At 38.8% G+C, this 16357-nt stretch overlaps 2 protein-coding genes and 2 long non-coding RNA genes across 5 annotated transcripts; 3 read left to right on the top strand and 1 right to left on the bottom strand.

Moving 5' to 3' along the window:
* The first annotated feature begins 38 nt into the window (after positions 1 to 38).
* Positions 39 to 793, top strand: LOC120104266. Its single transcript, XR_005506725.1, has 2 exons — positions 39 to 152; positions 260 to 793. It is a non-coding gene; the product is annotated as an uncharacterized LOC120104266 (long non-coding RNA).
* Positions 794 to 2269: 1476 nt separating this feature from the next.
* On the top strand, positions 2270 to 9071 carry LOC103719403 (MLO-like protein 6). The gene is made up of 15 exons (XM_008808620.4): positions 2270 to 2583; positions 3069 to 3126; positions 3203 to 3456; positions 4644 to 4760; positions 4840 to 4900; positions 5004 to 5092; positions 5585 to 5659; positions 5742 to 5836; positions 6497 to 6546; positions 6641 to 6681; positions 7093 to 7266; positions 7392 to 7427; positions 7576 to 7643; positions 8126 to 8186; positions 8261 to 9071. Exons 1-15 carry the CDS (start codon positions 2461 to 2463, stop codon positions 8792 to 8794), a joined length of 1836 nt encoding a protein of 611 aa, XP_008806842.2. The 5' UTR covers positions 2270 to 2460; the 3' UTR covers positions 8795 to 9071.
* On the bottom strand, positions 4499 to 10126 carry LOC113463551. 2 transcript variants are annotated; one of them, XR_005506724.1, is made up of 4 exons: positions 9916 to 10126; positions 9073 to 9216; positions 7148 to 7287; positions 4499 to 5115 (listed from the first exon to the last, which is right to left on the bottom strand). It is a non-coding gene; the product is annotated as an uncharacterized LOC113463551 (long non-coding RNA). The 2 variants fall into 2 exon arrangements; XR_003387950.2 differs by having other exon boundaries at positions 9073 to 9205; positions 9916 to 10124.
* A 1236-nt stretch (positions 10127 to 11362) lies between these two features.
* On the top strand, positions 11363 to 14980 carry LOC103719402 (splicing factor-like protein 1). Its single transcript, XM_008808619.3, has 2 exons — positions 11363 to 11560; positions 12605 to 14980. The coding sequence occupies exon 2, from the start codon at positions 12612 to 12614 to the stop codon at positions 14850 to 14852; it is 2241 nt and encodes a 746-aa protein (XP_008806841.1). The 5' UTR covers positions 11363 to 11560; positions 12605 to 12611; the 3' UTR covers positions 14853 to 14980.
* Positions 14981 to 16357: the final 1377 nt, after the last annotated feature.

The raw sequence follows: 16357 nt of genomic DNA, 5'->3' as shown, positions 1-16357 counted from the left end.
GAGGAGCCTATGTTCCGGCAGCTCTAGTTTCGGACTTTCCGGAGAGGGAGAAGAAGACTTCCGGGGCCAGCGACGGGCCAAGCCCGGTTCACAGTGGTAAGTGGACCGGGCCTTGACTATAGATCAGGCGTTCACACCACATGCACAATGAGGTAAGATTTCAAAGTTGCAAATTTAGATTAGCTTCCTTCTTTTCGTCTAATCATAACTGCTTTTTTATTGTTCTGATCGCTCGTTGTCATTTTTTTTTTTTTTATAGATTTGTGGAAGTTCGCCCTTCCTCTGTTTTGGAAAAGGTATTCAGGTTGGAGTTTGACCATTTATCACATTTGCCGTTGTACTTAGAGTCGGTCTTAGACGTGTGCTAAAGCTTTAAGTCGTAGGTTTCTTGGAGCAATTAAGGCATGTCTTCTTGGGAGATGTCTCATGAATGGAGTATTGAGTGTTTTCTCCCTTCAAATCTATGATTTTTTTTTCGTGTCAACCTACCGAATACCAATTTAAATGGTCGTTTCTTTATTACGGGATCACATAATGGATAGATTTGAAGCACAGAAAATAAAAATTTACATTCAACTAACAAATTTTATTGGGCAAGTTCTTTCTTAATTTGGGAAACTCAGAACTCAGAACTTAATTTGGAGATTCTTTGTTTTCTGGTTCATGTAATGGAGGTGATGGTGTTGGTTTATTTTTCGTTGCAGCGGGAAAGATGGTGAAACTTGTTTATCACCTATTCTGGTCCCCCATGCTTAAGGTCAGATTCCATAAATGCAAAATGTTTCATCCTGAACGTGTCATCTGAAGTGAAACCGTGATATTTTTGGACTGGATTGGAAAATTTCAGTCAACATTGTTTTCTGTGGATACTTATGGTCTTCTAGGTAGGCTATGACAATATGGTACATTTTATACGCACTTCACAGACTGAGATTGTTCCTGTGGTTCCACGTTATGACGGACTAAACCTTTTCTTGTGTTTAAATAATTGGATCGTTTAATTGTGGCCAAAATTGCTCTTCTTTATAAGATCTAATCACCTGGTGCTGCATATGTATGAAATGAAAATTAACTTAAGTACATGTTAGTTAACCATCCATCAGATACCTCTATTTTATTTGATCTATGGGTTACGTCTTCCTTTTTATGAAAAGATGGAACGGTAACAGTAAGACACCACCACGATCATTATTTTTTACTCTATGAATAAGAGCTGCCCAACCATGATTCAAACCTTCTTGTGAGTCTGGATACAAAGTAGCATATGCTGTTAAGAATGTTAATCTATTTTTTTTTGTTGTTTTTTAATTTGAAATTTATATCTCTTGGAACAGTAGTAAGGACTGGGTGTAAGTACTGAACTTTATCCCATCTGGCCCTGGCCTTTGGGTTGGGTCAGCTCAGCTGGGCGAACCTTCAGGCTATGAAATGAGAAATTCTCTCTCGAGGATGCTATTTGGAATCGTTGCGCGATGCATATTTTTGAATAAATTTTATCAGTACACATGCAATTTCAGAATCCTACTGGTCAAAAAAAAAAAAAAAAAAACTTGATTATGTTGCAGATGGTCCTAAGGATCAATTTAGCTCCTAGAACAAAGATGATCCCTCCGTCAAACATACTTTTCTGCAATATGGCGCCATCTTGGGGGAGACGTCCCAGCCATGTTGGCAACATTATAGAGAAGAAAATAGAGCAAAGCCGGTCCAATTCTTAGGCGACTCAAAGAAGTCCCACCGCAAAAAAGCATCAGACAAAAAGAGAAAAAAAAAAAAGGCCTACTTGAGTTTATCTTAGATCTCCAAATATATCGGGCCGCTCCTGAAATAGAGGATCCGAGCTTGTCTCTATGTAGTGAGTGTGTTGGTCAGCTGATCCTCGTTCAAACTTATTCGTGATTTTTTTTGATTTTTTTTTTTTGATTTTTTGCTAGTGCTCGTGATATCTTTTTCGCGGTCAGAGAAGTGCAGCAGAACTAGCGTACCACAGGGGGTCGCAAAAACTTTTTTTCCTCTTACCATGACCATCCAATGGTGTAGAAGGCTTCTTGGAAGCTGGTGGGGCCGTTCCATTCTTGTGGAGAGATATTGGCCTCAATGGACCCCACAAGAGCCCTTACAAATTTGGTGACGGCGAATGCAACCACAAGCGGAATGCATTGTGGAAGCACGACCCCCACGACTTGCAGATATAAGTTGCGACGAGAGTGCGATTTCGGTCACGAATTGATCTCCTTCCGACTTGTTTCGGTAGACTTGATGATTGGAGACGCGACGTGTGTAAGATGAACGAGAGTCCAAGTAAAGAAAATTCCACGGTCAATCATCAAATAATACCGTTCCCACTCTCACTCTCATGGTGAGAGTGTCCTACTTATAGCTGGGCTTCCTTTGGTTCCATTTCAGAAGCCTCTTGCTCGCCTTCTTCCTCGTATCCCCTGAAGGAGGTGTACTACGAGGATGGGCACAGGAGAAAGCGGACGAAATCTAGAGGAAACATCAACATGGGCAGTTGCGATGATATGCGCTGTTCTCGTCGTCATCTCCATTGCCATTGAACATGGCATCCACCTCGCATCTAAGGTAGGTTGAGCACTCGAGCTAAAAGTAGCTAATTATCAACTGTCCTACGAACATCGCACGAGAAGTTTTACTTTATAGGGCCGAGCTGAGGGTGGCATGGGCCGGCTTAGGTCATGCTCCGTGCATATTGTAGGCTAGAGAAGTTATACTTGAGGGTGATTCGGTGACGATAATTAGCTAAATTCAGAATGGTACCGGCGGTATGGAAGAGTGCCACCTTTTGTTTTGGAATATCCGAGCTATTATGGCCAAACACATATTCAGAGGCTAACGAGGCCGCTAGTCACTCCAGAAGTATCCTATAGATTGAAGAGATGGAGTTGCCTAGAGCGCTTAATTATTTATTGTTTTCCGATCTTTTTTTAATGTATTATATGAATCATTCATTTTAGCGAAAAAAAAAAAAAAAAAAGCTATCCGGCTAATTTCATCCTCTTATTCAATTCTCCAATGATTTTAACAGTAAGTCTCGTGGTTGTCTGCAGTGGTTAAAAAAGCATCACAAAAAGGCGCTCCATGAAGCCTTGGAAAAGGTCAAATCTGGTATGCTTCTCCAAGATTTCCATCAACATAATTTTCTCACACAGACATACGGCTGATGCTGCCGCTTCTGCGACAGAGCTGATGCTGCTCGGCTTCGTATCGCTGCTCCTGACGGTTGGGCAAGGCACCATCACTGATTTATGCGTGCCGAAGAGTGTTGCCCATTCATGGCACCCTTGCAAGATGGAAGCCCCTGATGCTGCTGGCTCCGGGAGCCATGAATCCAGCGAAAGCAATCCCGGCCGGAGGCTTCTCCACCACTCAGAATCCATGGCCAGTTTCCGACGAGTCTTGAGCGGTGGAGCGGAGCCGGACAAATGCGCGGCCAAGGCAAGTTAGCTCTTTATTCCCTGGTCAACAACTCGTGGCATGAATGTCCTTACCATTGATATAGTAGGTTAAACTTAACCTTCCCATCTGCTATTAATGATGGAAATGTCATGGAGAGGCCCACATCCACCCTCTCACTGGCTGGCTTCTCAGTACCTTCCCTGCTCGTGCTTCTAAGCTGCCTTTTAGTAGTCCAGCTACATGATGGAAATTCTAGCCGAAGGGCCCAACCTAGAAGACCTGCAGTAATTCATCCAATGTGAACTTTATTGATCTGACTAGTTCAAATGACAAATAGTCATAGGCTGAAGCTACTGCAGGCTTTTTGTCATGTTAAATGACAGCATGGCATAACGTCAGGCTTGTCATTTGCCGTCCCTCTTTGTTTCCTCCCTAACCGTTTATGTCATTCGCCCACCTTTGTCAAACTGGAATCTTTGAATGTTTGGAATCCGTTGGTTCCACAAATTGTTTGACCGACTTTTGGTGGAAGATGATAGCACATAAAAACAAAAATCAACCAGATGATTTCATCTTGATTGACCTCTCAAGTCTCAATCTGGGTGGCCAGGTATGATCCAGGATCTTGCAGGCCAAACTTAACTGCTGCAGCACAGGCCCTCTCAAGATTTTCAAAAATCTGGACCAAAGCCAAGCCCATTGACGCTCAACTCCTCTGTGTTAAAATATTTGCAGAATAAGTGATTTTATTTTTCTGTTCCATCATATTCGGTATATCTCAAGAGTTATATACTCGTATATAAACTCCATACAAAAAAAGATAATATAACCTGATATAAGATCAGGCTAATAATAAAAAATATTACTGGCTAATACAAGTTGTTATGTAATTCCTAAAATTATTCTAAAAAAATAAAAAAAAATATTATAGACGATACAAGTTGTTACATGATCCCTAAAATTACGCTAACACTCTACGCTGTGTTCCTCATCATTGTCATATCATGATATAGGCATTTTCCTTTGTTGTTCTTTGAGGTGTCTTTAGATTTCCAAATAGATTTGGGAATGCAAAGCTCTGACCCAAATACTCTATTTATTTGGTATAAATAAAACCACAACAGAGTGCCACCTGTTTTTCATCTTAGCTTAACATTTTACTGCAATGCGTCCTTTTGAATTCTTATCTATATTAGCTTAGCAGTGACTGGTCTATGAACTTGCAGAACAAGGTTTCATTCATTTCTGCCGATGGTCTCCACCAGCTCCACATATTTATCTTCGTTCTAGCCGTCTTCCACGTGCTCTACTGCATATCCACTATGGCCTTGGGCAGTTTAAAGGTATGGCGAACTCATTGAATACCCATCACAGAAATAGGTCCCTTCATTGATCTATGTTGAAGGAAAACATCTGATGCAGATGAGACACTGGAAATCATGGGAGCTTGAGACGAGGACAGCAGAATACCAGTTCTCGCATGGTATGTTAATAAAGGAAATGGTCAGAAGTACTCACAAAAGGAATTCATTCATTTGTTTCTCAATATACTTATAGCTGCAGTGTTGCGGAAATGGTACCCTTAGATCCTGACAGATTTCGATTGGCGAGAGAAACTTCATTCGGTCATCGTCACCTGAACTTCTGGAGCAAGTCGCCGATTCTCACCTGGATTGTAAGGGCCATCACCCTAAGTTCCTGTTTTTTTTTTTGGGGAGGGGGGGGATAATGACAATTCGTTAATCACCACTACAAAGAGGAAAAGAGCCATTATGCTTAATCAGCTAAACACAGGCTCAAATTATTTTAATCTATTAAACAATAGGCCATTCGAACACTAACAGAGAAAAGGAATTACTTACTTCCAAGCTAGCCAATAATCTGCTTTCTGTTATTTGATTTCTTAAAGAAATTTCAAGGATAAGTGCCGAGAGAATGAAATATCTCAATAGCACATCATAAAACCCAATATATACAGTAAAATACCGAAACTCTGATTCAATACCATAGGAAGGGTTGTGCATACAGATTGGTAGATATACTCTATAATACAACAAGAAATGCAACAATGCATTTCTGAAAACAATTTGCTATAGAACAGCCAAATTGCAGACGATTATTTCTTAAACTTCTGCCTTATACTTAAAAGTCTAATCCTTTTTGACAGGTGTGTTTCTTTAGACAGTTTGTGAGATCAGTTCCAAAAGTTGATTATCTGACACTACGACATGGGTTTATCATGGTACGCCATTAATAGCAAAACAGAGTTATGTAAGAGCATTTGGCAAACTGCAAAGAGAGGCATTCTAACTTGATAACTTCAGGCACATTTAGCCCCGCAAAGCTCAAGCAAGTTTGACTTTCGAAATTACATAAAGAGATCACTGGAGGAGGATTTGAAGGTCGTGGTAGGGATCAGGTATGCTGAGATGTTTTTGACGTCCATCTAATTTCTTAAGACTGTTGGCAAGTGTAGCTAGTAAGATGAAGGTACCTCCAACCACAGATGGAGATGAACCATAACCTAATTAAGCTGAAAGATGCTCTAGATTGCCAAATTAATCAGCAGATATCTGTATAATACATCACTACCAAATATAACAAAAAAATGGCTTTCATAACTAAGATGGCTATGCTTACCAACAGAAAGAAAGGTTCTGGCGTAATTCTTGTGGGAATTGAGAATTTTACACTGCATGGTTCCTTCTGCCACTACCAAAAGACAACTTTATCATAAGATTCTAACATTATCATTGTTGCCGGTTTCTGAATAAAAAGTTTTGAGAAACACTACTGAAAGTTATTTTAATAGATTTTTTCTCATATTGATCGATTGCCTATAAGAGAATGAATTAATAATGCACCTGGTTGAAAGATTGGACAGTCTGAAACATTCATGCTTGTTAGAATATCTTTCCATATAAATTTCATTACATAACCTACCCATTCCATGAGCAGTATTTAGAGCTCAGCTTGTGTTTGTTCATTTTTACAAGATTGTATAATAATATGTATGAGCCATCTAATATGTTAACTAGGCTAATGGTTCCTTTCTTGTTTGTGTTTTGAATACTTGCAGCCCCCCACTATGGGCCTTTGCAGTACTCTTCCTGCTATTTAACACTCGTGGTAATGCTATGCAACTCTATCTTTATTATACCATCACATAATAGCAGAACTTGTATGTATATCAGTTAAGTACTTATACGATCCTTATTGGCAGGCTGGCACTCCTATCAATGGCATCCATTTATCCCTTTAATTGTAAGTTGAGAATGCCAGCTTAGTTTCAAAGTTTTCAGCGTCTTTTTTTTATTTTAACGTGAATACAGTTCAAGAAACTTTGTATTTATCAGATATTGATTTAAAGTAATTGCTTTTACATCACACTGCAATGATAGACTAATACAAAATCGATCAATGTTTTCACCTTGTTAAGTAGCATATTTTTCTTTCTTTAGAGAAGTTTAGCATATTTATCTTTCCCTGACCTGATTATCTAATCCTATTGCAATGATACCTCACAGATTAAATACAGCAATTTACTCAATTTTTCCACCTTGGACCCTCATTTTCTTTTTTCTAAAAAAGAAGAAGCACATCATTGTCAAATGTAATGATCATCATTGTGATTACTTCATGAGAGTTATTTAATGCAAGGAAGATTTTTTGCAGACTATACTACTTGTAGGGACAAAGCTTCAGGCGATAATAATAAGGATGGCCTTACAAATCATGGAGCGAGGAGATGTTGTTAAGGGAGTGCCGGTCGTTCATCCCACAGATGATCTCTTCTGGTTCAAATGTCCTCGGCTTATGCTGTACCTCATCCACTTTGTCCTCTTCCAGGTACTGTCCCATTCATGATTCCTAGGGTACACAAAACCTGTAAGAGGTTGCAAGAACAATAATCTCTTCCAGATATAGACACGCCATCATTAGATTAACCCTTTATATACTTAATTGTCTTGCAGAACGCCTTTCAGCTTGCCTTTTTTGCGTGGAGCTGGGTAAGGCTCTGAAATCTACTGATCTTTTGTAATTGCAACAGATTGCACAACCAAGGGGGTGGGGGGTTGACTGGCCAGGAAATCATAGATGGAAGAAGAAAGAAACTGATCATGTTTTAATATGACTTTTTATATGTTATTTTCACAGTATGAATTCGGGTTTCCTTCATGCTTCCACCAGCGTGTAGAAGACATCGTCGTCAGATTTTCCACGGGGTTAGCTTCCTACTCTTTGTTTATTGCACTTTATTGGTTTATGCATTAAACAATATTTGACATAATCAACACAATAACCCTGTAATGTAATGGCCAATTTCAGTTATATTTGAGTGTGCATTTCAATTACTCAGTGAAGGGGAACTATAATATCCTATTAATATCCATCATGGACAAAAGTTTATGGAATCCTCAAAGATACGTTAGTTGTTCTTTGAAACTTCTATACCAGATTACATTTTTTTTGCTTTGTCTTTCTCTTCAAACAACTCATGAAACAATTTGAGATTATTAAAATCAATCAGAATTACAAGAAAGTAAGCTAAGATCATAACAGACATTTAAGTAAATAAAAATGAAAATAAGAAGATGAAGCCAACATGGGAGTTATATTAACTAGTTGATCTTACACAGGCATGTAAAAGAATGTTCTGTGATTTTTCTTCTTGCAGTATATCTAATATGTTTTTTACTTTGATCAGTGTCCTTATACAGGTTCTATGCAGCTATGTTACACTTCCTCTCTATGCATTGGTAACACAGGTAAACTCGAATAGCAAAATGCAGATTCCATCAATAAATACAAATTATTGATCAGACATGATGGTCATTAACAGATGGGTTCCAACATGAGGCCTACGATATTCAGTGAGAGAGTTGCAACTGCCCTAAGAAAATGGCATCATACAGCCAGGAAGCACTTGAAAGAGAATAGGCAGTCTGGAAGCCTAACCCCATTGTCCACAAGTATGCCTGCTACCCCAACCAGTGGATCATCTCAGACAAACCTGCTGCGGCACCTTCAGAATCTAGATAGTTTCCAAGATTCTTCAAATCGCTGCAGTTTTAATAAAGAACATTTTAACATTGAAAGGTCCCCGTCGCCATCCAACCGCAAAGTCCATGGTTTATCTCCTCAACGACAAAAGATCAGGCCACAACGAGAAGTACCCTTGCCATCCAACCACACAATCAATGGTTTATCTTCTCAACAACAAGAGATCGTGCAACAACATGAAGTCGCTCGAGGGGAAAGAGAAATGCAAGAGTCGGGTGGTTCTGTACCATTGCCACCCCTAGAGGACAGGAATCATCAACATATAGTTGCAATTTCCACTAATTTCATCTTTGATAGAAGAGAGGAACAATGAGTTGGAGGCTCCAAACTGTTTTCACTATAGTGTCACTTCCTCCATTAGCAGGTTCTTGAAGCCTTGAGAAACCAAGTTAGCAGTGCCAATCCTACAAGTTCGGCCAAAGCCCAGCTGATGACATTAAACAGTTCTGCCAGTTTGCAGTTTCGTTTCTTTATAAAGCTTTCTAGATAACCAAATTTATCATGATTGTCGCATACTATGTTAGCTATCAATTTGAAGCACAAATGTTACATTGTCATATAAGAAAGAAATTATGAAGAGAAGAAAAACACCTGATGGGATCTGATAACTGGTGTTGTTATGAGGAATTCTCTGGCTTGTGGCTTGTTACAAGGTGGATGCCCCTCGAGAAATTTTGCAAACCACTTATTCGTGAACCAAGGAAGTCTCCTTGATAGCCTGATGCTGTAATTTTTCTAAATGGAGTAAAGATTCAGATATGTCTAGTGAATGGAATTTTGGTTTGCTATAAATCATCAACTAACAAACATTCTACTTTGAGATATTCTGCAATTAATTTAAAATATATAGCAAAATCGATGATCAAAAACGAAGAATAACTTAGACATAATAATGCCAATGAATCATGGCATATGACTTCAAATACATGTGTAGGAAATTGACTTATCAAAGGTCCTCGGAAGTCTAAATTTTTTTATGCAAGCTTGATTGGGAGGTCTTTAGAATCTGCGTTTAATATGTTTGAAAAACTTGCCAGCAACCACAACTATAGGAAAAGGAATCTGCTCTATAACAATTTAATGAAGCATAAAATGATTGAATAAAACATCTGAATAACATATTTCAGTTATTTACTTGTTTGAGTGAATTCTTCTGCAAGTTTCAGCCAGAAATTTATGAACTGTAGTTTAAGAAGAAAAATTATAAATACAAATATTATCCTACAGTCAATAAGTAAACTATAACGAACATAGTGGTCAACTTTTGAGATCTTTCACTAATCATGAAAACTTCCACAAGCACAAAACTAATGCTGGCGCTGCATTTTTAACCCAGAAGACCTAATCCCTCAATAACTAACATATTTCTCAATTTTCTTCGAAAAAAGAAAGAAAACATACATTACTCGAAAAAAAAAACAAAGACTTTGGAACCTTTGAATCTGAGAAGGCCCTTGTTTTCTTTCTCAACCCCCTCTCGTCCTTCTATTGAGAAGAGAAGCTATAGGGCGGGCGGAAAACGGAAGGTACTCCGGCGAGCGAAGACTCGGTAGGGGCGATTAGGGTTTAAGAACCCGCGTTGGACTCGGGACCGGAACGAGGGGAGGGAGAGCCAAGAAGCCATAATATCTGTATTAATTCCGAACTGGAATTCGGCAAACATTTCGTCGACTTTAATGCAAACTTGATGTACAAATTATTTCTTTTAACTGCAGAAGTTAATATTGCTTGCATCTGCCTCTCCACAGGTGAGAGGATGAAACTGAATGGATACTTATTAACACGTCCCTTAGTGAAAATTTTATTTCATAAATGTTTTTATGTTAATCCATTCGGCGACCATGAAATGGTTATGCGGTCATGGGCCCCATAACGGAAGTTAAATGGAAAATTAGATGAACTTCCCTAAATTAATATTAAAATTTTCTAAGTTTTCTAATTTATAAGATTTATATGGTCATCGTAAAATGATTTTGAGGTCCTATGCACCTAGAGTTAAAATGGAGAATTAGATAAATATCTTTAGAAAAAGTTGAAATATCTTTTTTTTTAATTGCAAAGTTTTCATGATGACACCAGGTTTTATTTTGAGTTGCCTTGAGCACTTCGCGATATTTTGTTTTCTGACTTTATTAGGTGTATTCGTACATGTAATATATAAAATACCTACTTTAGCCAAAAAAAAATATTGTAGTTACTATATAGAATTTTTATAATGAAAAAATATTTATAAATTATTAAATATAATTTCAATTATTGAAAAAATTTTATATCGAAAGATCCATATTAGTGACCGTAGATGAGATTTGTGATCATTGTGTGAATAATTTTTTACATCCAAAATAAAATTGGTGAACCATTGAATGTAAAGATTTTGTTGATATTTTTTTATAACACTCTAGACTAAAGTTAATATTACTAAAATATTTCTTGTACTAACCTATCACACACAAATGATTTGTCAAAATTGTTCCATTTAAGATTATTGCATAGTAGAAACTTATTTATTATGTATAATCCTTGCAAAAAGTTGAATTTATAAATATATTTATTGCATTAATTTGAACTAAGGCCAAGCACATCTTTGTGGAAAAGTTCAAACTTGATTTAAGAATTATAATAACTAAAAGCCTTTATTATAATAATATAATTACTTTTATAATAAAGAATTTTTATAAACTTGATGGACTTGATACGATAATTCTTGACTTAAGAATTAGATTAATCAATTTTAACTTGATTTATGTATTTTGTAAAACCCAAAATGCTATAGCTAAGTCTTGTATTAACGCCCCAAATTTCCCGTGCCGTTTCTCTGCCGTTGTGTGGCAGTTACTTGTGCTTTTTCTTCCGTTGCTCGCGCGGTACTTCTTGCAAATGATTTCGAGATCTGAGGACTTTGTCGTAATTCTGTTCATCTTGGCTTTATTCTCCTGAGAGCTTCGACGACGACGACGACGACGACGACGGCGACGGCGACGACGACGACGACGACGACCCGCTCCATTTCTCCGGAGAGACACCTCCATTGACACGCCATCAGGGCTTCGTTCTCCATTCTCTCCTGGAACTCGAACAGGTTGGATTCCTTCGGAACCCTGAGTTCTTTCTTTCGTTTTTCCTCTGTTTATTTCTTGGCCTCTAGGGTTAATGGGAAAGATTCCAGGTACAGCTCTCCTTTTAGGGTTTTGAGTCTATCTTCTTGAATCCATCTTTCCCCGAATATAAATTTCTCAACTTAGGGTTCTTGGATTGTAGTCATATGTGGATCTTACTTCTCCTTAAATAAACGGAGTTTGGGAGATAAAGCCTCGAAATTTCTCGGAAAGATTTCAATTGTTCTAAGAATACCACAATGTAGCGGGGTTTTTTTCGATTTATCTTTTCTTTTTTTTGTGTGTGTGTGCTACAGATTTATCTTTTCTTTATCGGCTAAATTTTTTATTCGAGCAACTCCCGGTTTAGCTTAGTTATGGGGGTTTGGTCCTCATTATTCTCGTCCACCTCAAGGTTTGACATCGATAGATAGAGAAATTTTGCAAATACCGATGAATCAAGAAATGCTAAAGTTTCATCAACTATTCTTGAAAGCCGTCTTTATCTATTGGTATCTTAGATTACATTGATGCCTCGGGATTGAGTTTTTGATGGTTATATATATTTTCCCCCTCCTCTTAAAAGAGAGCCATTAATCTTCTGAGTTTTCTTTTTCCCAATAACTGTGACAAAGTGGTGTCACTTGTAACCTCGAATTCCCTTTTGAAGATGAGATTGGTCCAAAAATAGCTAATATAGAAAGAAAAATTGGCAATGTAGCATTTGGAAGAATAGCATATAATGGCTGGCTGAAGGCTTTAGAATTGACAACGTTTATCTCTGGAAAAATCGGTGGATCAAAGCATTCATGAAAAGCCCTATGATAACATAATTAATATAATCTATTATTTGTTTATATCTTTTGTGCCTGTGTTTTAAGTCCATCATCTCTCTCTCGCTCTCTCTTTGTGTGTGTGTGTTTAACAACTTGTCATGGTTGATGATTTATTTTGCATTTGATAACAAAATAGTTGTGCATGTTGTAATCTACTCGCGTGCTAATGACTGCTGCTAATTTTGCAAACAGCAAAAATATGGGGAAGCAGAGAGTTTCAGTTGATCAGAACTCTCCCATCGAAATTGGCTGTGATGATGAACATGCTGATGTTGAGAATCAGGAGCCTGGCGAGGAAGACAACCTGTCTGAAGAAGAATTTTGTGAAGAAGAACCAGATGAAGAGCCACATAAGGAAGAACCAAATGAAGAAGAGAAACCTTGTGAAGAAGAACTTAACCAGGAGGAGGAACCTGGTGAAGAAGAATATACTGAGAGGGAAACCTGTGATGGCAAGCCCACTGAATCAGAACCAAGTGAGGCATTATACAATGAACCTGGTGAGGAACATTCATCACCTAATGATTGCAGCAATAATGAAAAACACCAGCTAAATTCTTCTCACTCCAGTTCTGAGAAGAAAAGAAGATCAGCAGATAGATTGGAAAAGCAAGTAGAAAAGAGGCAGAAACAGGACCATGACTCAAAGCCAGAGTTTTATGCCAGTCCTAGTGGCACTGATCCCCAGGACAAGCCCAGTAACTTGATTGATGAGGTAATCAGTTCAAAAGAACAGGAAAATTCAGGGAGCTCTGGTAAGAAAAGACCACGTAGATGGGATACAAAGTCAGAAGCTGATGGGGCAGCATTTGATGGTGGTGTTATGGCTACTAAGAAGAGGAAAAAAAGATGGGTCATCGATGACAGCCAGTTAAAGATGCTGGGTCCTCTAAAGCTTCCTGATTTTGTCAATTGGCCTCTAACTGAAACTCTAATTGATCCGGAAATCCAGAAGTTGAATGCTCAGCTTCTTGAAATAAACCAGAAGTTGAAGGCACGAGAACTTGTTGATGATCAAAAGTTGATTACAAAGCTCATAGAGAAGAGGCAGAAGATCATTTCAGAGTTAATTCAGAGGAATCCTACTTTTAAACCTCCTATGGATTACAAGCCTGCGAAGCTCTACAGGAAGCTGTATATACCAGTAGAAGAATACCCTGGCTACAACTTTCTTGGCCTTATAATCGGTCCCCGCGGGCATACACAAAAGAGAATGGAGAAGGAGACTGGAGCTAGGATTCTTGTACGAGGTAAAGGTTCAGCCAAGGGAAGAAAGGTCCAGCAGCATACGGATGCAAAATATGACCCATCTGAGAATGAAGACCTGCATGTCTACATTGAGGCCGACACCCAGCAGTCTTTGGATGCTGCAGTGCAGTTGGTGGAGAAGCTACTGGTTCCTGTGGAAGAAGAAATGAATGAGCACAAGCATGCTCAGCTAAGAGAGCTTGCTGAGTTGAAAGGAAAAGTCAGAGAGGACAGTTCGAGTAGAAATGAAAAGGCAGCATTCCAAACCAATGTGTCGTGCAATATCTGTAGCGATGTGGCACATCTTACTGCTGCTTGCCCTTTGACAGGATCAGCCCCAGGGGCACGGACAAATGAGCATCAGGTTAGCTTTCTTGCAGAGCTCGGAGGTGATGGAATCTCCTTCTCTAATGGCCTACCAGTTAGTAGTTCCACGGTACCCTGGACGCCAAACCCAGCTTCGCATTCTGTACCAGCATCTAGCGGCAAGCCCTTCAAAGAGATTGATGAATCTAAACTATTCGTGGGTTATCTTCCCCGGTCTGTGAATACTAATAAGCTAATAGAGCTTTTTTCACCTTTCGGACGCATCAGTGAAGCAGTGGTAATCAAGGACAAAAAAGCAGGTTTAAGTAAAGGATATGGTTTTGTTAGGTATACTGATCCTACCTTTGCTGCTGAGGCAGTGAGAAATATGCATGGATACAGGATTGAGGGGAAGATGCTTGCTGTTCGAGTAGCAGGATGCCCTCCACCTACTGTCAATACCAACTTAGAGCCAGGGCAGCCTCCAAGCATTATCCGTTTGCCGACTTATCCAAGTTCTGCAGCCATTGCTCAAAGGAACCCTCATGTGCTGGATTGGCCAGGTCCTCGAGGAGCTATGCAACCTGAAGCTTTTGATTCTTTTCCTAAGAACAGCAGCTTTGTTTCACATATTGGTCCTGTGAGTGAAAAGTCCCCTGTATCCTATGGTGCTTCTGGCCAAATTCCAGTCCTGACTTCTGTCATTTCTGCTCCTATGACAGCATCCAGGGAATTTGAGCAATTTCTCAGTTACGTGAGAGGTTTTAATTCTCAGGATTATCTGTATCAGTCATTTCCTTTTGAAGTTCTGCCTTCCCCACAGGTTCATTTTACTAGGTCTTTTGGCAGCCACCACAGGCCTTTCCTTCCTGTAATACCACATTAAGGTCTCTTTGCACTTCCATGTGAAGTCTCAAAGCTCTAGAAGCTTGAGTCCAGGTGTTATAGAAAGCTTGTGACCCATCTGAGTTGTAAGATAATCAATACAAAAATCAGCTTGTGAGCTTTATGGTGCAGGAGATATCTGAAGAAGCTCTGACATTAAAGGAATTTAATATCCTGCATTACCAGTACTATGTTGTCATAGTTTGTAAGAACATTGATTCATAAGTTGGATAGTAAGACCTGCGGAACTTGCCCCTAGCAATCTAGATTTCTCTGCAAGGACAGGTCTCACTCGCTTTGACATGAAAGGACAATTAAGATGTTTGTTAGCAAGAATCCTTCAGGAACAATGCCATCATTTGCGTTTTCTTCTAAGATTCTATTTCCTGAATGCTGCAAGGGCTGAGAGGTGGCTGGTGCCACCCAAGTGTACACAGAATGTAATTTTCTCTTTCTTAATTGAATTTTCACTAAACCTTCCAGAGCTTTATAGTGATTTGCTGTCCCCTTTCTTACTACCATGTTTATCTTCCATGCAAGCTTTTCTTAATTATTTACTGAAATTCGTAGGCTCTTGTAGTTTGTATGCTGTCTCACCTACCCATGGGTGTCATGTTATTGGAATTGGCAAATAGCTCGAGATCATGCAAATGTGCTGCTGAACCTAAAGCAGCTCTTTCAACTGGTTGAATAGACAATTATATTTTTGACAGATTTTTGCCAATGGAGAACGGACCGTGAATTGTGGGCTAATGAAATAGAATAACAGAAAGGAGGAATCCAGCACAATTTGCTGGGGCGAGAAAAAGTTGTTGAACTTTATTTCACTTCATTTCGTTTTCTTTGGAGTCTGTTAATTCTTTTCAGCAAAGCTATCCCTCTGAGAAAACATGGCATCCGGTAGCTCCACCCAGCTCCGAAGAATGCTGTTATTATATGCATATGAATGACTGGCCAATGAGGGTATATGATGGTAGAGATAATTTCAGGAGAATTCTTGTTAAGGTTCATGGTAGCTGTAGAGAAAATGCCATGATGTGATGGACTTCCTAATAACGTTTTGTTACTACTAATTCTGGTAAAAAACGAATTATCTGCAGAATCTTATAAAGACCTAAAAAATTACTCCTTGTAATTGTTCTCAGAACTTAACAGGAACAACTTACAAAATATAGAATAACTTCAGCTGGGCTAACTCCATAGAGCCCTGAAGACAGACCATTTCCTCAAGGGAATCAGGTATCAGTGCCTCGACCAGACAAAAAGAAAAAAAAGAGTCATGCTAACATACTTGAAATTGAATTAGCTGAGAATATCATGCCTTTTGGAATGACATTCCAACCCTATTAATACAGGTTTTAATATTTCTATGCAATTCATTAGATATCAATTTCACTAAAAGTTTAAAAAAAAAACAAAAGAAGCTCGATGAATGGTAGTGTTTAGCAATACAACAATCTAGCACATCTACACACTGGACCAAAAATCCATCCACATCCCACAGAA

Source organism: Phoenix dactylifera, chromosome 17 (genome assembly GCF_009389715.1).
Source record: "Phoenix dactylifera cultivar Barhee BC4 chromosome 17, palm_55x_up_171113_PBpolish2nd_filt_p, whole genome shotgun sequence".
NCBI lineage: Eukaryota > Viridiplantae > Streptophyta > Magnoliopsida > Arecales > Arecaceae > Phoenix > Phoenix dactylifera.
Note: the sequence above shows the minus strand (reverse complement) of the source record. Positions and strands in the feature narration are given on the sequence as shown.

Excerpts from the sequence above, each read along its gene's own strand:
- LOC103719403 (XM_008808620.4), top strand. The coding sequence starts at position 2,461 with ATGGGCACAGGAGAAAGCGGACGAAATCTAGAGGAAACATCAACATGG. Across the intron at positions 2,584-3,068 it reads GCATCCACCTCGCATCTAAG|TGGTTAAAAAAGCATCACAA; the intron begins GTAGGTTGAGCA and ends GGTTGTCTGCAG. Across the intron at positions 4,761-4,839 it reads TGGCCTTGGGCAGTTTAAAG|ATGAGACACTGGAAATCATG; the intron begins GTATGGCGAACT and ends CATCTGATGCAG.
- LOC103719402 (XM_008808619.3), top strand. The coding sequence starts at position 12,612 with ATGGGGAAGCAGAGAGTTTCAGTTGATCAGAACTCTCCCATCGAAATT.